This window comes from Egretta garzetta, unplaced genomic scaffold (assembly GCF_000687185.1).
Source record: "Egretta garzetta isolate BGI_Z169 unplaced genomic scaffold, ASM68718v1 scaffold64, whole genome shotgun sequence".
Lineage (NCBI taxonomy): Eukaryota > Metazoa > Chordata > Aves > Pelecaniformes > Ardeidae > Egretta > Egretta garzetta.
The window spans coordinates 2,204,241-2,230,060 of NW_009259596.1; the positions used below are offsets into that span (position 1 = coordinate 2,204,241).

Genomic DNA, 25,820 nt, shown 5'->3' on the forward strand with positions numbered 1-25,820 from the left:
AGGAAGTACACAAGGTAGCAGGTATCAAAATGAAAAGTGGGTTCACGTGAATGGCTTCAGCCTATCGTAAAATAAAAGAGAAAGAACAGCTGTCAAGGGACACATTTGCCAAATGAAATACATAAATACAAACTGATTATATTAACACAAGTGAACTGTGAACAGAACTGCCAGTTTAAATAGTAAGAAATAACCTTTTCTGAGATTATATCTGGGAATGCTTCAGGGGAGAAAAGGTGCTTCTAATACAGAATAGCTACTGAACTTTAAATTCATGCCTGGTGTTTTCTAATTGTAGTTGAGTCCATAAAATAAGACTCTTGCAAAGACTGTGGGTACTGAACAAGCACTAAAAGCAAAACACTGCAAGAAAGCTGATAAAGGTGAATTTATATATAATACATAGGAGGGATTCAATGAAGTGAGGACTGAGGTTTCTTTGTAAGAGAGGGAAAGGGCATTAGTATGTGTCTAGGCTGGCCTACAGGAAAATCTACAGACTAGAAGATGATCAGTAAGTTTTGAAGAAGAAAGAACTGAGTCTTTTAATAAAGATGATGAGAAGAAAGGACATAACTGAGCTAAGGGGAGAAGAAAAGAGAATTGCATATAAAGCACATCTATTAGCCCTCTCTTCTCTTTGGTGACAGCTTGAAAGTTGCAGCATTAACCATTTTTGCTGGAGATGTGGGCCTGAAGAAACACTAAGAGAGCTGTCCTTTTTAGGTGCTTCAACTATTCACAAATAGGAATAAGAGTGTCGATTTCTGAGTGTTGAACTTTTACCTAATTTTACTGAATTTTCAGCAAATCTTGTAAGAAAGCCCCAAACCAACTAAGTATCCAATGCACAATGCAGCACAGAAAAAAAGAATGCATGAAGTATCTTATGGAGACTTTTAAAAACTGCTTATTACATGGATGATAGAGCAGATTCTGACTGAAAACAGCCTGTGTTATACTCACCAAAGGAGATAGTATGGGCAAAAATATCGTAATGGTAGCCGGATTGCTGGCCACTTCTGTTACTGAGGTGACAATAAGGCATGATATCAGGATAACCAGCCACAAGGGTAATGATCCTAGGGGGCTCAATTTACTTGCTACCCACTCAGAAAGTTTTGAAACCTGCATAAAGAATATGACAAAATGATTATGTTTTACAAATCGCTGAAAAGTAAATTTAAGAAATGGTATAGAACAGGAATTTGATTATCTGCTAATTGTGAAGTGTTTGTGCAGAAGAGAAAAACATCTGAAATATTTTCCATATTCCTACTACATGTTTTTAAGCACTTTTTTCTAATTCAATGGTGTCCTGTAGGAACCCATGCAAACTATATTCCATTTATTTATATTTGCACCTCTGAGGAGTCATAATCGAAAAACTGTATTATGCCTATATCGGCCTTCATAACCAGAGTTTGGACCCAAACCTGCTCAATTTCCTAGAGTAGCCAGCAGGGCTCCGCAGGGGAGGTACCTCAGTGACATGGGACATTAAGCCTAAGGCTGTGGAAACTGTCTCTGCACAACTCCTACCAACATCAGGTTTAAATTCAATAACAAAAAGTAGTCATCATTGTGCCTAGCCTTTGAAGACAAAGTAAACTCCTTTTTCCATAACCCTGCTTTCTGAACATCTTGAACATTCGTCACATTTACCGTGTTCAGTATTGCTACAGAATAATTTGCTAGAACAAGAGAATAACTGTGAAGTCACTGCATATCTGAACTGCTCATGATGTGGGTCATGCTAATTGTTTAGTATCTTCTATAAATTGCATTACCTCACAGCCGTCTGCCAGTGCAAACCCACCACCAACAAGAATAGCTATTTCCCAGGGCATGCATGACTGAAATTCCTTCCAAGTAATCAGTGGAGTGTAACCAAAAACAGCTAGAGAAAAAAAAAAAATAATTAAAAAACCCCAGATAAAACAAATGGACACACCACCACCACCACCACCACCAACATTTAAAAACATATCAAAACACATCTGGAAATAATCTCTGTGAGGAATCTCATCATTACAACATGAAGAAAATCTTGGATGTGAACAACTTGCACTTCCTGGGACAGATCTTTAGCTGGTGAAAACTGCCACAGCCTGAAGACAGTAGAGGTACAACAGTTTCCACCAGCAGAGCATTGGTCCCTCTCCCCTCCTTCCCTATGTCGAAGCCAGCTATGGGATATCAATGAGTTTAATTTGCTCAATAAAACAGCACCGTTCAGACAGATTGCTGAGCAAATGCTGTTTCACTGAGACTCATTTACACTGTGATCTTGCATTCTCTGTGAATCCCCAGACCTCACTGATTTCAGCAGCAGAGTTGAATGCATAAAGAGGACAAGCTGGGGGTGTACTTTAATAGGGGGAAATTCCATTTTGAAGGGCAAAAATTAAATGAGAATGGACTCATCTACAATGTTGAATTTTATAGAGTACCTTAAATAAGCAGCAACGTTTTCAAATGATGAACCCAGCCCTGCCCTGTGCAGTCCCATTCAAAGCCCATTGCGGTCAATGGAAAGGTGGTTTCCACTGGTGGCAGTGGGCTGCAGATAGCAGGTTCCTGCACAACACTAGCTCCTGCTGCTCACATTGCTTAATTTTTGGCATTGACTTCCAGCCCAGGGATGCTTTATAATCCAGTAAGACATTACCCTGTATTAAGATTGTAACATTAGTATTTAACAACATTCCTCTGACAAGTGCAATAAGTTATATTTATGCTTGCATCTTAGACACCGTATTGTAGTAAAATTCACATCAAAATATACTCAACTGTTTTCTCCATTTGAAGTTCTAGAAAATGTTTTTGCCGGAATAATAAAGAACAGGAGGCCTATCACTAAGGCAGTTGTTGAATCCGTAGCATAGCCTTTATACCTAAGGAGCAGTCAACAAGAAAAAACCACATAAATATATATAGTCAAGAGGAGCAGGAGAAAAGAGTGAGGAGGAGGATGAAGAGGCAGAAAGGAGCTTTTAAACCTTATTTTTGCCCCTGTCCTGTTAAGGAGGGGGAGTGAGAGAGCAGCTGGTTGGGCATCTGGCAGCCAGCCAAGGTCAATTCACCACTTCTGTAGAAATATTAGATGCAAGCCCTTTAAATTCATAAATAAGCACCTTGAGTAAGCATGTGTTATTTTGTCACACAGAAATAAGCTGGGGGAGGGGTATTGTTTGAGAATAGCTGATGCTTAAACAACTAATTTTCACAGTTCAGTGATAAATTTAATAACTTGAATATGGTCCGTAATAGATTCAGTCCAACAGGCTTTAAAAGCACTGTGCACACCCACAAAGGGTGATGCTTTTGTAGCTAAGAGAAGGCAGCAGAACTTTATTATCATCCTCCTATGGTTGTTACTGCTAGGATCGTAGACACAAGGGCCATGCTTATTTTGGTCATTTCCAGTGCCTGAGAACTACTTGCACTAGTGTTTCTTAAATTGATCCAGTGTTCTTCTCACTTGTACCAAGTAGCCCCAAGATGTGCAAAGCTGAGCTCTAAGGCCATTTTAACACATCCATCTGATTCAGTTACACACTGTTAGGTGGTGACATATCCCAGTCTGTCTTATTTCAGTCAAGGTGGTCATTCAAATGAATAAGAATTTTGCTGAAGGAACTTAAAATCAACATTTTCTTAAGCTTTGTTATTATTTTTTTTCTATTTCCTGTAAGTTCTTCTGTTAGTTTTCCTGAACCAATATACCAATATATTTGTCCTCTCAGCCTCATAGCATATGCTTTTCTGCATATGCCGTCGCAGTAGGTCCAAGCATAACTTCCTAGCATATCTTCCCAGCAGCTTAAGGTTTTATACTGAAGCAGGGCTTTTCACTGAAAGGGAGAAATGCTCTCCCAGTTATATGTTACTGTTCTATAATCCGGTAGTTCCCTTTTCTTTAACAACAGCGTTAGGTGAGATTCAAAAAACCTTAATATGCATAGCACACTGACACCACAACCAGCATAGTTTTAGCTAACACTGTCACAAAATGAAGCTGCTATAGAAGTTGAAGTGATTCTCTAATATATTCTGTCTCTTGTTTCCTATCGTCTGCTAGCACAGAAAACGCTTTTAAAAACCAAATAATTATTTTGTAATGGTGTGTTAAAGCAGAGGGTTCTGCCTATATATCACCTTTAGCCTAGGACCAGGTGCACTGGGTCTAAAAAGCAGAAAATCTCTTCCTCTAGGATCCTATCCTGCACTCTCTTAAGACTTGCAGGAGTTTTAAAGGCAGGCAAGATTTAGATATAGAAAGAATTCATGCTGCTACCTTCTTCTAGGCAGCTGCTTCTCCACAAAGCGGTTGAGGTTGGAAGGGACCTCTGGATTTTACCTGGTCTAACCCTCCCTGATCAAGCAGAGTCACCCAGAGCCAGTTGTCCAGGACCATGCCCAGATATATGTATATCTCCAAGAATGGAGATTCCACAATCTCCCTGGGCAACCTGTGCCAGTGCTTGGTTACCTTCACAGGTAAAAAGCATTTCCTGATGTTCAGGAGCAATGCCCTATGTTTCAGTTTGTACCCGTTGCCTTTGTGCTTGTCACTGGGAACCACTCAGAAGAGCCTGGCTCTGTCCTCTTTGCACCCTCCCAGTTATTTTTAAACATTGACAAGAGGCCCCTGCAGCCTTCCCTTCTCCAGGCTAAACAGTCCCAGGTCTCTCAGCCTTTCTACATAGGAAAGATGCTCCAGACCCTTAATCATCTTTGTGGTCCTTTGTTGGACTCTCACCAGTATACCCATGTCTTGTACTGGGGAGCCCAAAACTGGACGCAGTGCTCCAGGTGTGGCCTCACTAGTGATGAGCACAGAGGAAAGGTCACCTCCCTTGACCTGCTGGCAACACTCCTCCTAACACAGCCCAGGATACTGTTTGCCTCCTTTGCGCCAAGGGCACATTACTGGCTCATGTTCAACTAGGTATCTTCCAGGACCCCCAGGTCCTTGTCCACCAAGCTGAATTCCAGCTGGGTGGCCTCCAGTGTGTACTGGTGCCTGGGGTTGCCCCAGGTGCAAGACTTTGCCCTTCCCCTTGTTGAACTAGGGAGGTGCAATTTTTTGCTCACAAAATCTTAGTATTCCTGGTGCAAAACACCATTCTCAGAAAACCTGCTTGGGACACGCACAACATCCTACTGTTAGTTATACTGTTATGAAGACACACACGGCACCATTCCAAACAGAATCTTTTCAATCAGTATCAAATTTTGAGATAAATGTTTTTCAAAGTCCATTTATTCAAGCTGTAATCCAATTACATATACAACATCCACCTGCTTGTAACACTGCAAATCTGATTGTCCTACAAGGAAGCAAAAAAGCTGTTGATTAAGGGGGTGTCACAATGACTCCAGCGGAGATCATTGTAGAGAACAGGGCTGTGGGCAAATGTACATAGTGGCCTTGTGTTGGCAGTAAAGAAAGAAAGAAACCACACAGAAAAAGGAAAGAATAGGCTTAGGCAGTAATCTGAGGAAGCGTGAGGGAAGCCCACCCTGCCTATATCAGCTGTAATCTGCTGCAGCCCAGTGTTGAACTTTCTGTTATTTATGAGGTTCATAAAGTCCTGGCCAAAGGCCAACTTGAAACTCCTCTAATTGAAGCTAATGCCCTACAGCCTGGAATCAGGCCAGGACATGGAAGGAAACTGCTGTAGCAGAAATGATGTGTGATCCTGTGCTGTCAACAGATGGGGAGGAAACAGGCACTTTTACCCTGCGCTGCTCTCTGTAGTGTTATAAAACATTTATTAAACCATCCTGCTGTCTGCCTCCAGAGGGAGGTAAAAGGGGCTCAGGGCAGGACAGTAAAGGATTAGTCTTTAATAGATTTACAACATTTTCTTAAGACAGATTAACGGGTAAAGGTAATGTATATTTGAAAGCATCTGCTTAAAAATGAGCTTTACTCAATACTGATACAGCACAAATGTGGATTAAAAATTGGCTGACATTTCAAAAAGTAGCCCTTAAAAAGCAGGAAGGTATCATCATTAAATACCAATATTTCTGCTAGGATTAAAAAAAAAATCAATGTTTTCATTTTAAAGGGGTATTTAGTAACTTGTGAGGATGCACACAAGGGGCTGAGAACATGAACATGGGTGGTGGAGAGTGATGGGGTTTTGCTTCTTGAAGCAAAACTTCGAGCATTCTATGTAGTTTGTCATGATTAAATCAGATACATATATCCTTAAAACACCTAACACAGAAAAGTTCTGAATCTAGCAGGGAAAGACAAAAACAGATGGCTGGAAGCTATATTCAGACAGAAAACACGGTGTGAGTTTGTCTTGTTTTGTTTGGCAAGAGAGATGTTTATCCACCAAGACAGACTGTCAAGGTAAATTCCAAAATCTGAGAAACCTGTGCTTTGACATCCTGAAATCGAGCCTGATTGTTTCCTGGGAATTTATGTTCTAATAAAATAAACCCATACCAGGCTTAACACAGAATAATGTAGCTCTTCTGATCTTCAGTAATAAACAAACTGATGGTTCTGTCTGGTTTAAGGCCCTGGGAGTGGTGTGAATCATACCTAATAGGACCCACTCATTGGCCATGGAGGGTCTCAAGGTTACTTATAGCTCTGACATTGCAGCCTTTCCTAAGGACAAAGCTCATCTCTGCAGGTGACAGGACTTCCCTGAGGCTGGCTTGAGACTGTGGGATAAAGTCCTGTGCAAAATAAATACTATTAGGTTTCTGATAAGACATTAGATTGCTTATGTATTTCCTTAAAGTTGTTTCCTGTAACATAAACTTAAGCAAGTTGTGCACATGTCTATCAGTATACTTAAATCCAAAACGCCAAACAATGTTGTGTGCAGAGGCATTAGGGAACACGTGCGTAAGAGATGTAAGCCACCGTTCATGCACTGCTAGAAGCCTCTTGGACATCACAGGGGTGAGTGCAATGTAACCATGGGCAGAACCACTGTTCTTAGGGTTTGAATTCTTTTTCCTCTTTGCTGCTTCATGTTCTTTAAAGAAGATGGCTCACTGCTAGTCCCAGCTGTACCTGTGCTGGCTCCTTGCCCCACTCAGGTATCTTGGCTCAGAAAAGTAAAAACCCAGTTGCCTGGTTTTAAGCCAATTAATGCAATCGATAATATATGATAAAATAAAGCTATCTAGAAATAGGCAAGGTCTGAATAGTAAGAAATGCTTTCTTTCCACTTAAAGGTTCTGTTAGGCAGTAACACAAGCTTTGTTTCTCTTCTGGTTACCTCACCCAAATTATAACATGATTCAGCCTAATGTGACATGGCACGTGCTTGCATTCCCTTCCAAGGAAAGCATGAGACGGCATCCACAAAGTAACATCCCCGTGCAGAACTTGTAATCACACTTCTTATGAGAATATTCTGCTTTTCTCTGCTAGTGAACAAAATCCTCAGACAACAATAAACAGACAACTTCAACTAGGAAAATGGGGATCTCTGGGCTGAAGTAATCCATTTGAGCCCTAAGTCCCAAATTTGAAAGGTTGTTTACAATGTCTGTTTTTCAGTATTAGATGTATCTTGTTAAACGGCACTCGATGAGCACTGAATGTTAATATGAGGCAAAAAGAGACACAAAGCCAGCCTGATTGCTTAGCTGGCTGATTGCTTGATTAGGTCAACACTCCAAAACCCCTTCAAGAAGACAGTGTTTCATACAAGGCAATGATCATCAGCTCTGCTGTTGTTATAAGGGGAAAAAATGTCCTTTCGCAATTTTTTTGGATAATGAAAAAATAATTTAAAAAGAATCTTACTTTTTATTGCACTTTTTAATGCTATTTTTTACACAAAATAATTTTTCTTTGTGCTTTAAATCTTCAAAGGGCTACAATTATTTCTTGTGATATCCACTACCAGATTTTCTGGCAGAACACTGGTGCACGTGTGTGTACAAATGGTGGGTGTATATTTAAAGAGAGGAGGCATGATGGATGCATGTTCGCATGTCATTTATGACAGACACGCAGGAAAACGAAATGGAGAATTACCATCCAAGTCCAGCACTGGCCTTTGACCCATCCAGCAACAAATGTTAAATGCAGAAGGGCCTAAACAGCACAAAGTCCTGCTCCTCCCAATCCTGCAACTACTTCCCAGTCCTCCAGAGCAAAACTCAGACCTTTATCACAGAACAGATCTGAAATTACAGTAGTCACAGCAAGGGAACAGGAAATATCACAGTATTCAAGACCAGGTTGGATGTGGCTCTGAGCAACCTGATCTAGTTAGCAGTGTCCCTGCTCACTGCAGGGGGGTTGGACTAGATGACCTCTAGGGGTCCCTTCCAAGCCGAAATATTCTATGATTCTATGATTGTAAGTTCTTGGAAGAGCAATCAATTTCTTAGGGAAAAATCTCTAGGTGATCCTGGGGAAGGGACTGAAAACCAAGCTGCAGCAGAAGGCAAAAAAAATATCATAGATCCTGAATAGTTCCTGGCTTTTTGGTGGTTAGTTGAACTGTGACACTGAGAGAGTTATGTATGAACAGATAGTAATTTATATCATTAATTAGAGCTGTCAAAGCAGGGAATGTTGGCCTGTATGCATACAAGTGTGGCTGTCACTAAGGGCAGTAGATCAAAAAATTCTAATGAATTATTCTTGAAATTGTAGATTTGATGAGGAAGTAGGATACTGTAGCACCAATCATCGTGCATTCTCCCTCACTGGATCAAGTGTAAAAAATAGGCATAATCCCTCTTAAGAGGCACTTTATTTTATGCCCTAATGGGTTTAGCACATTTCAGATATTGCACACATACATCTATGAAATTGCTGGAGTTTACCAATTCTGTATACACTACAAAAGTTTTCAACAACTTCAGCCTGGAATATTTTAGAAGTATTGAAAGTATTTTTTTTTTTTTTTTTTTTTTTTAAATTGAGAAAGAAAGTTCTGTGGTTAAGGCACAGTACACTTCTTATTGGTGTATCAAAAAGATTACTTACTTCGGGAAAAGTGAAGACCATCCTGGGATGAAGCCAGGGTCTCTGGTGAACCACAGCAGGGTCATTAGAATGAACAGGACAAGTGTAACAATTTCTGGATAGCTATAGCAGAAACAGAATGGGTTATACATTTTCCTGAATTTGCACTGGGATTTACTTGCTCTTGTTTGCAGATTCATAGTTTGACATACCTTAGTGGTCCAAGCTTCTTGTACTCCTCCCGAATCACCTGTGCTGAGGCCTCTTCTCTAGCTGTTTTCTTATTCCCACATTTGAACATGTTTTTAAAACTGGAATGTAAATCAGCAATATTGAACAATGAATTAACAGTGTATACAGAAAAAATATTTCCAAACTTTCCAGTTACCAATAGCACTTTACAAAAGTAAAATTTTCACTTTACAGTGCAGTATCTCCCATTTAAATATCACACATCAAACTGAACATATTGGAATTAATTGACAAAGCCCAATGGGAGACTGACAGAGGCAGCAACAAAATGTGTCCTGTTATTGACTAGCTCATTTGCCCAGGAAAGATGAAACTTTAATTATGGGAACTAATTGAAACAATCAAATACATAACCTGGCTATTTAATGAAAGTCATCTATGACTTTGCTTTACTTTGCTTTATAATGAAAAAGTTTTTATCGCATGACTAGCCTGCATATTGATCAGGAGACTATTTGGTACGAGCCAGATTTTCATTCTTGGATAAGACCCTCACACAATGTTAAAAGAACACTATCAAAACAATCAAGAAAAACGAAACAATAAGTGTTCATGTATGGAATGGTAAGTGTGGGATGATTTCAAGGCTGCTTAAGAGTCAAGTCTCACTCTTCACCTCTTGTGCCATACATAGCCATGTAAATGTGAAAGACAGGTGTCCCCGTTGTTATCTCTGCAGATGTTAAACTCATGGAGAACAAGCCTTTGAAGAATCAGCCCAAAAGAAGTATTGTCCTCTCCAAAACCTTAAAAGCATAAGCTCTGAGGGGAAAAAAACCTCACCATACCACCACATATAAATTTTGGAAAAGTGGAAGTTTTTTACTTCACATTTACAAACATAGTCATCCAGTTTATTACAGATATTGCCCAAGTATTCAAGCTAATCCCTGACTCCAGTGAAGGGCAACATCCTGACTATAACCCTTACAGCCCTAGAATAAAATGTATACAATTTCAGTAACCTGTCTTGCACACGTGTATTGTTTAATGATGATGTCTGCATATTCTAAAGGAATGGGAATCATCATTTGTCATATGGACTTTTCACTTTGGCCTGAGTCAAAGATACTTGTTTTAGAAGATTCTTGTCTCATCCAGAGACTCAGCCATACTAATCAAGGACATAAAACCACTGTTGCTGCATTATCTTATTGATGCATCATCTTATACTGAGTCTGTTAATCTTAGATGCAATATTTACTCCTGGTACAAAGTATCTCTTATATCATCAACCTTTAGTTTTATTGATTACAACATTTACTTACTCAAACCCAAGGAAAAGCCACTGGAGCCAGACCCAGGTAAGCAGCAGAATAATAACTGTGATGGGGATGGATAGGATAAACCAGGATCCAAAATTGATGCACTGGCAACCTGGGTAACGTCTGGATGAAAGTAAAAGACTGTTCAGTTGATCTTTGCAAAGGAATGAAGACTCGTGAGAAGTGCCAGAAAGCTCTGCTGCGAGAGGATGCTGCTGGCTGGCAGCTGACTTCAGCATGAAGTGGCCTCCAGTGTCCTCTTCCCTCACCCTCCCATCCTGTTCCTGATCATCATGACCACTACAAGAATGAGCTCTGCCAGTTACTTGAGCACCGGATCAGCAACAGGTCTGGGGATCTGACACTGATCTAGGTGTGTCTAACCTGAGTTCAGTAGGCAAGGAAGGGCCACTCACAGCGTTAACGACCATTAGGACTATAAAGAAACAGAACTTGAAGAAAAGCAGTTCTTTGAGAGGGGACTTTAGAACAAGAAAATATACTTAAATGAACAAGCTCCAATGAACTTAGAAGACAACAGTGGAGACAACATTGAGATTTGTATTGTTTAAGGTTCCATATGGGATTCAAAACTCATTAAAACCAAAATTATTATTACTGATTTCCAGGAAAGGCAGGAATGTTGTTTCGTTAGGTGGATTGTCTCTCCAGTCACCTTGTCTCTTTGAGGCTGCCTTAATCTACTGTTTACAGATGTGGGCCATTCAACCAGAGCTCTCCCTACCATGTGCATTTAAGAAAAGGAGAAATGGGCTTAGGTTGTCTGAAAGAAATGAATTTACTGTGAATGACATTGATGCCAGATAGGCAAAAAGACCATGTAAATTATTCCTGTTTTCCAATTTACTTTATGAACAGAAGTTATTCTTCCTTTGAGCTCCTCCAGCTCTACTGAGAGAGCTTTTAATGCTAAAAGTGAGAAAATTCTAGTCTCCTTGAACAGCCTTCCTCCTTGATGCAGAAATCAGAGGGAAGGGAAATCACAATGTCCAGACAAAGACTGTAATGACCATTTCCAATTATTAGCCAATCTTTTGTATTTCAGGCCTCACTAGAAAATGAATTCTGATGGTCCCATAGGTCTCTGAGGTAGTAAATGCTTATTATAAATGCTTTCTCAAGTATTGTGCAAATTTTAGGGTTGACTTATATTTATTACAATGCTTACACATATTGCAATTAAAGTGCTAGCAGGGACTGAACCAAAACTCCTACCCACTTCTTGAGGTGATGGTCTAAATTGAAACTGTACATAGTGATGAGACAGTGAAATTGGAACAAGAAAAGGCATTGTACTATTGTATATGATTTACTGATTACGTGACTATTTAGCTTTTATTACATGATAAGCCACACCAATTTTTGAATGTATGGATTCCAAGATAAGAAAAAAACTGACATCAGCATACCAATGACTTAACATTTCATCACTTGCTAAAGTGTTTATGATCTTTCCTTAATTATGTGTCGTAATTCCTTTCTGAGCAACAAAGCAAACTCTTGAAAACTTTATGCTAAAGAGTCAATTCCATTATAACATATCAATTTATCATGGTCAGGTTTCACAGTAGTTTGTGCAGGGACGAATATATATGTAAGTATTTCTAGTAATCTTAAAATTAAAGATAGGTATTCTTCATCTCCAGAGCAAATATTCCTCAGGTAGATTAGATGATCAAGTTAAATGATTTAAAAAATGGTATGTTATATAGTGCTGGTGGGATTATCTGCTATTGTTGGATTATCTAACATGAGTTTTGCCTGAAGCAAAGATGGACAGGACACATTGGACCATTTATTTTCTGCACCTATTTCCTTTGGAAAATGAAAAAGTGTGATTGATTTTAATAATCCTCATTTTACAGTGATTCAGTGCCAACAACAATAAACTCTTTCAAGGCAAACACTACAAATGCCAACAAATTTGGTTCATAAAACAAAGCCAGATAAGGTTATTCCTTTTACGACTTCTATAAAATTGCTTAGGTTTAAAATAGTGTAATATTGGCAAAGATTGATTCTTTGTGTTGGAAGGTCAAAGTCAGTTACCAGAATAGGATTCAGGAAATTGAGCAACCTGGTACAATACAAACAATACAGCAAAACTTCTCTCAGTCAGCCTGACTGAGGTTCCATCATAGGATTTACTCTTCCTCAAGCATAAGAAAACTCAGTTTTCTCCCTGAGACAGTGCTGTCTGGCAACCCTTTCTCTCTCTAATCTCTGCACAGACTTCCCCTCACCTTAGGGCACAGCTACCTGTGCTCCTAGGATCCACCACCCTGCTCTAATATGGCCCAGCTGTGAACCTCGGCTTGCAATACTGAAGAAACTGCTTTGCGTGGGAAAGAGCTTTGAGAAAGTCTCTACAGCAGAGCTATGTAAGGTTAGATAGGTAAAACTGCCAATGTGAGACAACTGACATGGGGATCTGCAGCAGCCTGAAATATTCAAGAGAAAAAACACCAATGCAGAAAGGAATAAAATACTAAAGAAAAACATATGGAGTCAGAAGAAAGGGACTCAGCACCACTGAGGATCTCTTCCAGGAAGCAGTGAGGACCAACTCATCTCATCCTCACTGATGACTCTCTGGCCAGTAAAGGCTTCTTGGGTATCTTATGGGCAGTGGTGAGCAGACTAATGCTGAGTCTACTAGCTGGTACACAACTTCTTGGTGTGTTAGCCAATACTTTATTTTTTTCTTTCTTTTTCCTTTTTTTTCTTCCCAGTTGGCTATATTCTAGACGCTATATTATAGTGTCTCTTTGCATATTATTAAAGAATGAATAGAGCCATCCTGAGAGGATCAGTAACAAATCTGTCTTGAAAAGGAGCCCTTATGGAAGTTGGTCTCACTGGCAAGGATGCTTAGCTCTGCATCAACATTTCCACTGTTTGCTTCTGCCCTGCGGAACACAGCATAATTGCATGTCCTACACCGACAGCAGCCTGAGGATTCCCAGCAACACACAGGCTCCAGTGCTAACACAGATATACTGGTTTCCTGTTCATGTGACAAATGAAAAGGAGGGAAGTAGAGAACAGTAAACACTAGTTCCAACTTATTTAATACTGAAATTGGGAAAATTTGAGGAATATGGAATTTCTCAGTGCCATTTTATGTGTTTTGTCACTGAGTGGGAAACCCAGGAATATGTTGTATGTACAGCTCTCTTGCTGAATTATTCTACTTCAGATGCTTATAATACACGGAGGCTGCAAATGTGTCCAAGTCATGCTAACAGGTCAATTCCCACTTCGGACAGGGCATAAATACAAACAACCCTTCTAAGGAGAAGGGGAGCAAGACAGTTAAAGATAAAAATATTTGCACAGTTAGCTGGTAGATTCAGCTTAAGTTAAGGATTAGGGTCATGGTTGCGTAAAGATTAAACAAAAATCCTGGTGGGGTATAAAACTGGATTACACATGCAGTGCTCCATGTACAGCCCATGCTCCTAGCGGAGGGTGAATGCCCAGGGAGAGAACAACAATCTGCTTATGCATTCTTGAGGAGATTGTTAACAGCTAAGACAAACTGAAAGACCAGCCGCAAGCCAGTTTTCTTCAAGTTTCTTACAACTTCAGGGAAAAGAACAAGAACAGCTTTTACCCCTAGTAATCAATCTTGGATCCTTCTAGGCTCCTGAGTGTGAAGCCTGCTTGAACCAGAAATGCTTATAAGTCTAAAAGTTTAATCCCGAAGGATTTATAATGCCATAGTCTGTCCTGTGTAGCTCTTTGGCCCCAGTAACAGGCACTCTTATAATTTCCATACTGTATCCACTGTTGCTATTCTCTCAGCACAGCTGATCTACAGACTGTACCACTTCAGCTCTCTTTAGCATCATGCTGAAGCCAAATTTCATCCATTCAAGGAACACAGGTTGGCAGAAAATCTACCAATAACTGGTCTTTCACCATTGTGCTGTGTGCAATACAGAATAGTGGGCAGAGGGTAATAAAAAGATTGTGTTTTATTTTGTTCTATTTTAAAATTAGATTAGGAATATTTCTGGCAATGTGTAGTTTGCAGAAGAAAAAAATTTAGCAAGAACTATTGGTTTTTCAGAAGCTTTGGAATGAAAATGAAAAGTAGTTCTACTTAGAAAAGAAAAGGAATATTAAAGAATGTTTTTAATAACCTCAAAACAAAGTGTTCCACTGAATAAAAAGTTTCAGACTGGTTTGAAATTATTTGCTTTTTCTTTGATTAATGGATATAAATTCCTCGTTTCAGCAACGCACTAAGCATAGCCTCCTCAAAGTCTCCTGATGCTCTTTGCTAAGCAGACCCAAACTTAGCTCCTGCTGTGCTTGGAAATGATTAAGAGTCCTTTAAGGCCAGATAGTGTCTGTCACATTCATGCTAAGAAGTGTCTTCCTCCTCAGACAAGCCCATCTTTTTCCATGCAGCTATTCAAAGAACAAAGCGCTACTTAACCAAAGAATGGCCATGCTGTGGCATGTGTTGGGTGATCACTTATAGCCTTTCCCAGCTTTGCTTTGTAAAGCAAATACAACGATGCAATTTCATTTTCTCTCTTGAACAAAAAGAAGGTAATAGAATCAAATAATATCAAATCAAAGGGTAAGGTTTCTAATGAATTTTAGGGGAGCCATGTGAGAGCTCAAGAAAGAACAGTTAAAATTCTGGATTAAGAGGAAGACAAATAATTTAGTACAGTCTCTTACGTATTGAAGTGCTCAGCAAAAATCAGATTAGTCGATGTTCCTGTGATTGTGGTCAGCCCTCCAATGGTAGCAGAATAAGCAACACATAAGCACATCACTTTGAAAATCCCACTGTATTTGTCCTCTTTGCTTTTTGTCCCTGTTTCAGCAGGTGGTAGGTTCTGCTTAAAAAGAATATACACCAATTGATATATAAGAAGGGCGCATCATCAAGCACAAAAATAGGATTCAAGGATGTCCCAGAAGAGCCAGGGAATTTTCTGGCAATATAGCTTTATTCAGCGTGGTTTGGTTTGCTGTTACAGTGGTGCTACAATTATTCACGCAAAGGAAAAGGAGGGAGAGTCGAATTATGAAATCCTTTTCCTGAGCTCTCTCAGTCTTTACACAAGAACTGGTATATATACACACCTGATATATAGGTTTTGTACTCTGGTGAGGTTGGTTTAACTTGTGCAAAATACACTGGGAACACAAAACCACTAATGAAATAACTACATAAGCAAACTGTATGCACATACGTATCTACGTATATATCTCCTATTCACATGAAACTAGCTTCATTGCTACCTGTGCCATGTTAGGTGTTACAAAGAAGTGAGATTTAGGCTAAAACTAAGTTACACATATTAGCTGCATAATAAAAAGACACCTTAAGTACCTGTTCCTTTTCTTTTTCATTTTCCTTTTCAATTGTACACACAGTACTGCCCACATTGTTGTTATATCTGGAAAAACAAAGGTATGTAATGTAATAAACAGATGTTCTATTTAGATGAATTCTTAGAAGAGAACTTAGTAAATGAATAATTATTACCCATTAACTTGCTTTTCTTTCTCTTTCCAGTTGCTGCTTTCACATCCTCCTATATTTTCTGTAAGACATCAATGCAAAGACAGATGATACAAGTATTTAAGGGACCAGAACTGGAAGGCTCCATCAGCACGTCCCATTCCATAAAATCACTTCATATCATCCCATGAATACATTTACAAGTGCCAATCTTAAAAACAGCTGAGTTGTGCCCTACTCCTTCATGACTCCTATTCCCCAGAGTCTGAATCTCCTAATGAGGAGAAATCTTACTGATTTGCAATCCAACTATGTACGTAAGCAGTTTAGATTCGTTTCTTCTCCCAACATTACCCTACAACTTAAAGAGCTCTTTTCTCTTGCTAACATTTAACCCGCAGCATATTTATAGCCTGTAGTCACATTTCTTTTCAGACATTTTACTAGGCTGAACAAGCAAGTGTCTTCTCCCCTCCTCTCATATAACTGCCATACTCCACACCTCTTCAGTCTTAATTAATCTTTTGGACCTGGGAGACCTCTCATAATCCAAGAGAAGTCTCACGATGAAGCATGTAATGATGCCAGTACTTCCGTAGCCGTTCAGCTTTATCTTACATGGTGTTTACTCCGCTGCAGACTGAGGGTGGGCAAAGACAAAAATTGCCTACCGTCCAGCTCCAGTGCCGGGTTGATGGAGCCGTTAGAGCAAGACATCTCCAATGCATCAGCCTCTGCTTCAGCTCTGATGATCTGCTGAGCTACAGCCTCTACAATTGGCATCACCATGGCAGCAGCAGAGGTGTTGCTGAGCCACATGGACAAGAAAGCACAGCTAACCATGAAACCCAGCGTAAGCCTGGAAAAGGGGAGAAGAGTCTGTGGCTGCCACAACAACACCTCCCATCACCCCCCAGTTTAATATAAAAGGAACGCTTTTTCAACAGAAAGCTTGAATGTAGGAAACACTGAAAATTTAAAGCTTTTAATTGACCTCTGAGGAAGTTCACAAATTAAAATTATCTTGATCAAAGACACTGGAATTATTGTATTTGAGAGTTAGAGGATCAAATATATTACAAATCGAAACAGAAGCAAGAATGTTTATTTACAGAATGATACTGTATTTGAATAATCCTTGAAGAAAAAGCACGATGCATGTCAGAAGTTCAAATGAAAGTTAAAATGTTTATACTCCTAATGTTATTAATCTCGTATTGTACAAGCTAGGGCAAAACCCTGGACTTATCGCTTAGGCTGTAAGTCCTCGAGATACCAGTCCAGGTGTTACAGGAAGAAATACTAACAATTCAGTAAGTGGTAGTTAACTTAGTTCTTAATCAGAGCCCCAGGACAGGTGCAGGGATTGTGCTTCAATAAACTTCATATTTGGTATTAAATGGGAAAGTGAAGGTCATTACAATGTCTTAGTCGGGTCTTGGCACAGCTTATGCTAAGTTTACTACAAATAGGAATTGCATCTGTGCAATTCCTGATTGCACTGATGCAATGAACTGAATTGCATCAGTGACCGGAGTCATTCTAGTTTTACACTAAAAAAATCAAATATTCTATGTCATATCTGGTGAAGTTGGACAGTAAACTTAGAATACAGGCCACATCATTGTCATTTTTTAATGCATCTCTTGGAGTTGTAACTGAAAGTAGTCCTCTTGACTTGCAGTCGCAAGGCATTGGCAGTGTCATTAAGCACCTGCTACGCATCACCACAGAGACACAAAAACTGCCAGCGGAGAGATGTGGTGTTGCAGCATTTTCTGAGAAGTCACTTGTGCAATTTGTAAAGCTCTTTGCCCAGCCTTGATCAGAAGCTTCACAAAAACTGTAAGTATTAGTCAGCACATGAAGACAAGATTTTATACAAAAAAATAATGTAAGCAATATTTTATGACGTAAAAAATACCATTCAAAATGCCTCTCATAGCCTTTCATTTCAGCTAATAGAAACAACATTTCAATTTGATTTTTTCTCATTAGGGGTGCCTTGTCTTTTCTCTGTGCACTTTTAATTGCATAATGATGAAATGATCTGCGGGCCTGCAAGTGGTGGACCTGATTAAACACGAATTGTCATCAGTAGCATAAACCCATTAAGGCCCTCAGATGGAAGTTGGGGAAGAATTTTCTTTTCAGCAGAAATTTTTATGCAGAAAATACCGGTCAGGCTAAGCACACTGATATGAATGTCCACACTGTAGAGAAATATAGTTTTAGTACAACTTGCAAGAGGATTTAAACCCAAGGCAAATTAAGACATTCAGTAATGACTTTCAAAACACATTAGTTCATGATAAATTTCTAGCATTTGATGGACTGATTTAGTAGGACCATTAGGACCATTTAGTAGAGTGTGGTGTACTCTAATGAGTGACTCTAAAATTCATTAAAAAAATAATAAAATATATCCTAACATATTCAGCCCCAGTTTTTCTGCATTATTCTCCCTGTGGTGTTGTTAGAATATATTCTGCATGGAACCTTGGGTGATAACTTCATTTACATTCAACTACAAAGTCACTCTTTGCTATGTGATGCACAATCAATGTTTTATTAGTCATTCTAGTTCTTGCAGGTTTCACAGACATATTCACCTTTCCCTGATAGTCTCCAGACCAGACTGCATAGCTCAAATGACAGGAGGACTCATAAAACCATAGAATCATTTAGGTTGGAAAAGACCTTTAAGATCATCAAGTCCGACCATTAACCTAACACTGCAATTCCACCACTAAACCATGTCCTCAAGCACCTTGTCTACCCATCTTTTAAATAACTCCAGGGACAAGGACTCGACCACTTCCCTGGGCAGCCCATTCCAATGCTTGACAACCCTTTCTGTGAAGAAATTTTTCCTAATGTCCAATCTAAACCTCCTCTTGCACAACTTGAGGCCATTTCCTCTTGTCCTATCACTTATTACTTGGGAGAAGAGACCCACACCCACCTCACCACAACCTCCTTTCAGGGCGTTGTAGAGTGTGATAAGGTCTCCCCTCAGCCTCCTTTTCTCCAGGATAAATAACCCCAGTTCCCTCAGCCACTCCTCATCAGACTTGTCCTCCAGACCCTTCACCAGCTTTATTGCCCATCTTTGGACATGTTCTAGCACTTCAATGTCCTTCTTGTAGTGAGGGACCCAAAAAAAGTATCTAAGGTGTGGTCTCACCAGTGCTGAGCACAAATGGAAAATCATTGAACCCCAGGCACCAGTACAGGCTGGGGGCTGACCTGCTGGAAAGCAGCTCTGCCAAGAGGGACCTGGGAGTCCTGGTGGACGACACGCTGACCATGAGCCAGCAGTGTGCCTTTGTTGCCAAGAAGGCCAAGGGTATCCTGGGGTGCATTAAGAGGAGTGTGGCCAGCAGGTCGAGGGAGGTTATCCTCCCCCTCTACTCTGCCCCCGTGAGACCCCACCTGGGGTAATGCGTCCAGTTCTGGGCTCCCCAGTTCAAGAAAGATGAGGAACTCCTAGAAAGAGTTCAGAGGAGAGCAACAAAGATGATGAGGGGACCGGAGCATCTCCCCTATGAGGAAAGGCTGAGAAAGTTGGGTTTGTTTAGCCCAAAGAAAAGACTGAGAGGGGGTCTAATCAACATGTACAAATATCTCAAGGGTGGATGTCACGAGGACGGAGTCAGCCTCTTCTCAGTGGTGCCCAGCGACAGGACGAGGAGCAACGGGCACAAACTGAAACATAAGAGGTTTCAGTTGAATATGCAGAAGAACTTCTTGACTTTGAGGGTGACAGAGCACTGGAACAGGCTGCCCAGGGGGGTTGTGGAGTCTCCTTCTCTGGAGATATTCAAAGCCCGCCTGGATGAAGTCCTGTGCAACCTGCTCTAGGTGAGCCTGCTTTAGCAGGAGGGTTGGACTAGATGATCTCTGGAGGTCCTTTCCAACCCTTGCCATTCTGTGATTTCCCTAGTCTTGTTGGCCATGTTATTTTTGATACAAGCCAGTTTCTCCAGAAGAACGCAGAATCCAGAATCCAGAAGACTCTTGCTATTCTACTTCCACTGCTGTATCTCCCATGTCCTCTAAGGCAGAAACCTCCTACAATGATATCTCTACCTTGGGCTGGATGATGCTCCAACATGTTCAGGCTGGCTGGGGACTCCTGCTAGCGGAGGAGGAGGGCTATGCACAGAGAACAGCGTGCATCGCTTTGCAGCGGGCACAGCTAACGAGGAGCAGATGCTGAGAGGTGGGAGGATCCTTTCCTTCACAGATCATCTTATCATAATCTTATCATCCTTTTGTCATGATCAAGAAATGTGATAGAGATGAGAGTGTTATGAGGGATACTGCTTCCTCAGGGTTACAAAGCTGCCTGTGCCGTTGCTCTAGGTATCCTCAGCAGCTGGCTGTGGGTTTGTGTCCACAGCACGTTCCCCAGCAGTGTTCAGCTTAGCATAGCACACCACCCACTTGTGTTCTCCCTTTCAAGATTTCAGCCAAAAGGTGAGGATTTAGGAACGATCAAAAAAAGAGAAGATGAAATAACTAAAACAGGTTGGCTCAAGAATATCGCTAAAGATAATGGGAGGCAGTTGAACAAGAATGTAAGGGTCAGCTTGTCAAAAGATAAAGCTACCAGCTATCAAAAGATGCAGGAAAAAACAAAATACATGTGATATTTAAAATTAGGACAGACAAATCACTGAAGAATAGAAATAATCCAGCATTTTCATGAGTTGTTATTAGTTAGATCACTTAAGAGGCATCTTATTTTTTAGACCTGGGGTTTCTATTTTTTTCTGAGTTTCTGGTTCCTGTCACTGTCTGCTTCCTGACAAGAAGTCATAAGCATCATGTATTCTGGGAAGCCAGGCTCACTCTACGGATCTTATCTGCAGCCTTACTGGTGTGCTGACAGATGAATCTGTGGGCCTAAAGCTTTTCTGCAAGCTTGTAAAGCAAGCAAAGCAAAGAGTTTTTACTTCATAAGATCTATGCTGATAGCAAGTAGAGAGTGTGGGATTTCATTTCCCTCAACAACTCATCCAGCTAGGGAAGTTCCTATGGCTTTGATATTTTCTTCATGGGTAGACAAAGAAAAAAAAACCCATAAAAAAGACCTTGCGCTTAATGTGGTTTTCCTTCCCCATCACATCTTTAATTTTATGACTTTTTTTCCTCACTGTGTATTTGAACTCTTCTTCTATTTTTGGGAAGTGTCCAGAATTTTGAAAACAGTACTGAAATATAAATTAATAGCGAGCATAGCACAGATTTTCAGTTGTAGGCATCAGGTATGTAATGTACTACCACCACCACTAAGAAACAGGACCTTTACATTATTCACAAATTTATCAGATTTTTTTGTTCAGAAAGATCCTTATTATGAACAGAATCACTGCAGGGAACCTTCAATTAGGATTTCAGCAAAGTAATAAAATGTCACCTACAAATCAGTCATATAATTTCAAATATGTACTTTGTTTCAGTAGAAAAGAAAGTCTGGATTTCTCCTATAGAAAAAGCAGTAGGGAATTATTTCTGGAATACATAGCTTTCCACAAATATTGTTGTCCTTCAAGACATTGTTTAGCACATACCATGCAGGGTTGACACCCACCAGCATCACCATTCTTAAAGCCACTCTTTTGTGGAAGTTCCATTTTTCTATTGACGTCGCCAAACAAATTACTCCAATCAGCAGCAGGTGAAAGTCTTTAAAATAAGCAGATGCCACCTGAGATAGAAACAAAAATATTTTATTAACTAAATGGTTACTTTCTGTTAGTATTTGGTATTGTCAGTTTAATGAAAAAAAATTTCAGTAAGGGTACATATTGAAATAAATATCAAGAAACATTTTTCGCTTAAATTTAGACTTAACTTATTTGAAAATGTTGATGTCATGTAACCAAATGATGCAAGGATAACTGCACTAAAGTGCATAGTGTTAAAACAAAATGAAAAATAAGGCTGATGATATGAACATTCTAAGATCATCAGTCACATCTCACGTATGAAATAAATCACCAGTTAAATGCTGCTTTTATTAATTTAGTCATCTATCCAACAGGTAAAAGAACAACTTTAAGCATAGACTTAGAGTAAGATCATCTATGGTGTCCTCTCTTTGACATGAAGATGTATACTTAGCATTTTGCACGAGGTCCTTAGTGTGCCATCTCGCTTATGTAACATTGGCAATATTTTTTAACTACCTAATATTTTTCCCACCGACTGGCATCTAAACACTAAATCAGGATCTAGAAAAAAATTATTAAAGAAATATGAACAAGTCCTGAGGACAAGTCTTGAGGCAGACCTGCTGTGATTGGCATTCAACAAATCCATGGATTAGCCCATCAGGTTTCAACATTGTGTGGTTCTTTCTTTGAAGATTTTATCATTGAAAACCGTAATATGATAGAGAGGGAAAAAAAAAAGGTTACCTCTTTGGATTCCATTATACCAAACAATGGGAACATAAAGGCAGGGAGCAAAGCTGATACGGCCAGAGGCAAAGCTTCTGTCAACCAAAAGATGGCAACTACAAACAATGTGTATGCACATTCTGCTTCCTAGAATACAAAAGACACCAACAAAAATAAGGGTGGATCATCCAGGAAAAAAATCATAAATGCAAGAAGTCCAGCTTTGTCAATAAAGAGATTCCCCCCACCTGGAACAAGTACGAGTCAAGAGACCTGAATTTAGGATACTTATTGTCTGCTATTGATATTCCTGCTAAGATATGAGACATAGTCTGTAAAATAATTTTAAAGAACTTTTTTCTAAGAGATAGTAAAATTATTTAAATTCTACCACTTATGAAAGGTGGGAAAAAAGTCAGCTGCCATTTCCTTCAAGCACAATTAATCATTTAGGTAATTCCAGAGCATTCTCAGACCATGAATTAACATAAATCACGAACATTCTGCAGCTGCAAGCAAACCTTTAAACCTCTAGGAGTAGTTGCAGTCAATAATAGGTCAAAATTTCTCTCTCCTGTAGTCAATGAAGTTTTTTTATCAGCATCAATAAGGCAAGGATATAACCTAACAAAAAAAGCATTGTGCAAGACTGCCAAGAAAGACAGTTATTGCTTTTAAGACTTGTTATTTTGGTGAGTGTCTTTTATTTAAAATCCTGGAAAATGCAATTTTTTTCAGTAGAACTTCCTTCAATGCTCTCTGTAAAATACAGCCACAACAAAATATAATGAGATGAAGTGAGCCTAGCTTCTTCTAGAATCCTAGAAACCTCTTTTGTGTAGTTCTGATTTATATTTTTGCTCTTGACAAAAATGGTTTAGATCTTTTACTGCTACTGGTTGGGGCGTGAAACTACTCAACAGCAGCAGAGATGGTTTGTATTGGGAAAGGAATAGCTTAATGAAATGGCTCTGGGAACCCCTGGCTGGAAAACAACAATGTTAGATCCAGGTCAGTTAGCTATGGCTAGCACTTATTTTTTGGGGGAAGCTTGTGTTATGTATGAAATGATGCAATAGTGTCAATTCATTTATTACCTAACAAATGCTTGTCTCACTTAAGTCCCACAGCATTAAGAATTTCTCAAGAATTTCCTCTCGGAGAGGAAACCGAAATATTGAAACTGTGATGTGAGACGGTGTGAAGCATGTTGCTCTGTAACCACTGCCTACCTGTGATGCAAGGGCTTCTGAACTGGACTTTCATGTATTGTTACGTGTAATAGGTATAATGCATGTGTGATCATACCCCATGGGAGAATTCCATTTCATTCTGCTGACATCAGAGCTGTACCAAATAGAATCACTAATAACATTTATTGATAGCTGTTTCATCATCCTGGAGTTATCACATGAGTTACTGAATGCCAAAAAAATTTATTTCAATTAAAGTAAAACTAAGGTGTCCTGCCATAACCTTTGCTCTATTTAGGAACCAGAGGGAATTTCTCAGATCATTGATTTCAGTCATTTGTTATCAGACAATACAATATATGATGAATTTAGCAAAATCCATCATCAAATAAAAAGGTAATTGCAGCTGTCTTCCTGACAATCTCCATTCTCAATCATACAGAGCTGTTTAAAAGTGGCCAAACTGCAATAGTAAGGACAGGATTTCCAAGGTAGTCTAGATGATGATGTTAAATGAGAAAAACATTTCCTGAACAAGGAAACAAAGATATAACTCAGAACTTCATGTGACCAGCATAGAATCTGACATTAAAGCTGTTGTCTTCTCTACATTTCTATGCAAATACTCTGAGTTGACAAAAAAAAAAAAAAAAGAAAAAGAAAATCCACAATGCAAACATAATGAAATCATTCAAAGTCCCTTCCAACCCAAACCATACTATGATTCTATGATTCTATGATTCTTAAAAGATCTGGGAATCTCAGGTTTGACATACAGGTGCAAAATAATTACCTCTCAAAGCAGATTACTTACTTTGGTTTTGATGATAAGTGGAAGTGGAAGTAAAAGCAATGGGGTGAGGACAATGAGAAGAAACCTTCGGTAAACCAGGAGGTAGCTAAGAATCTTCATGGTTGATGGCTGGTAGATGAACTTTCCTACAGACACTGACAAAAAATAGATCTGACTTTAAATAGCTGACTCTGATTAATATTTTTCCAAGCTATCACCTTTAGCCACTGCTAAAGCAGGCCAGTAAACCAAGTTAAAATTAAATCTTGCTCTTTATTGTTTTAGTGAGTTTATTAACAGTAGGTTGATAAGATAAGTGTTCATCATAAACCAAGGCTAGATGTCAACCTCCTCATGACTTTCTCTCCCTGACCTTCCTCATAACAAGTTGCCTTGGGTCTGGCTGAGATGGAGTTAATTTTCCCCATAGCAGCCCTTACAGTGCTGTGCTTTATATTGGTAGCTAGATAGGTGTTGACAACTCACCAGTGTTTTGGACACTGCTGAGCAGTGCTCGCACAGCATCAAGGCTGTCCCTCCAACATTCCCCCTCACCAGTGGGCTGGGAGTGGGCAAGATCTTGGGAGGGGACATAGCCAGCGCAGCTGACCCAATCCAACCAAAGAGATATTCCATACCATATGACGTCTGCTCAGCAATAAAAGCTATGAGAAAGGAGGAGGAGAGGGGCATTCGTTACTGCGAGGTTTGTCTTCTGGAGCAACCGCTACACGTACTGAAGCCCAGCTTCCTGGGAAGTGGCTGGACATCACCTGCTAATGGGAAGTAGAGAACAAATCTTTTGTTTTCCTTTACTTCCTATGTGTGGCCTTTGCTTTTGCTTTATTAAACCACTTTTATCTTGACCCATGGGATTTTTTTCCACTGTACTTTCTCCCCTCCCCTGTCCTGCTGAAGAGGGGAATGATAGAGCAGCTTGGTGGGCACCTGGCATCTAGCCAACCACAGTCTTTTTTGACACCCAACGTGGGACTTGAGACAACGGCTGTTTTGTATTAAGTGTGGTATATCTACAGTAGTTATTAAGTGGCAAGCTCCTGTGTGGGTCACGGAGTTTGTTGGCTGCACTGCTTATCTCTTTATTTTGCTGAGCTTGGGAGCATGATAATACAAATAATGGCTACGTGGTTTGCCCTGGCATTGATAGCCCTGCTGTGCTGGGGGAGCTGTCTTGTAGAGAGGATGAGGGAATACATCTCCCTCTTCCTACCCAGGATTGATGTGGATGGTTTTATTATGCAGGATCCCAAGATCTTCCTTCGCCCTTATGTGAGCTGTTTAATAGTACTAATTAACACTGTTAGCATATTATGGGGCTTGTGGAATCTGGTGTCATCCTGATGTAAGAGAAGACAACTTTTGGGTGAGGTCATACTGAAATGTGGCCTTGAGGCAGCCAGTCC

General features: G+C 39.8%; 1 protein-coding gene across 1 annotated transcript in view; it reads right to left on the reverse strand.

Annotated features, from left to right (window-relative positions):
• Positions 1–24,516, reverse strand: part of SLC13A1 (solute carrier family 13 member 1) — a 24,839-nt gene extending 323 nt beyond the window's left edge. Inside the window, 14 exon segments of the mRNA XM_035893703.1 lie at positions 2–61; positions 967–1,128; positions 1,791–1,900; positions 2,794–2,897; positions 8,993–9,094; positions 9,184–9,282; positions 10,492–10,611; positions 15,208–15,371; positions 15,869–15,935; positions 16,025–16,082; positions 16,672–16,859; positions 21,580–21,716; positions 22,429–22,557; positions 24,418–24,516. Coding sequence (XP_035749596.1) covers positions 2–61; positions 967–1,128; positions 1,791–1,900; positions 2,794–2,897; positions 8,993–9,094; positions 9,184–9,282; positions 10,492–10,611; positions 15,208–15,371; positions 15,869–15,935; positions 16,025–16,082; positions 16,672–16,859; positions 21,580–21,716; positions 22,429–22,557; positions 24,418–24,516 — 1,599 coding nt within the window.
• Between the last annotated feature and the right edge of the window lie 1,304 nt (positions 24,517–25,820).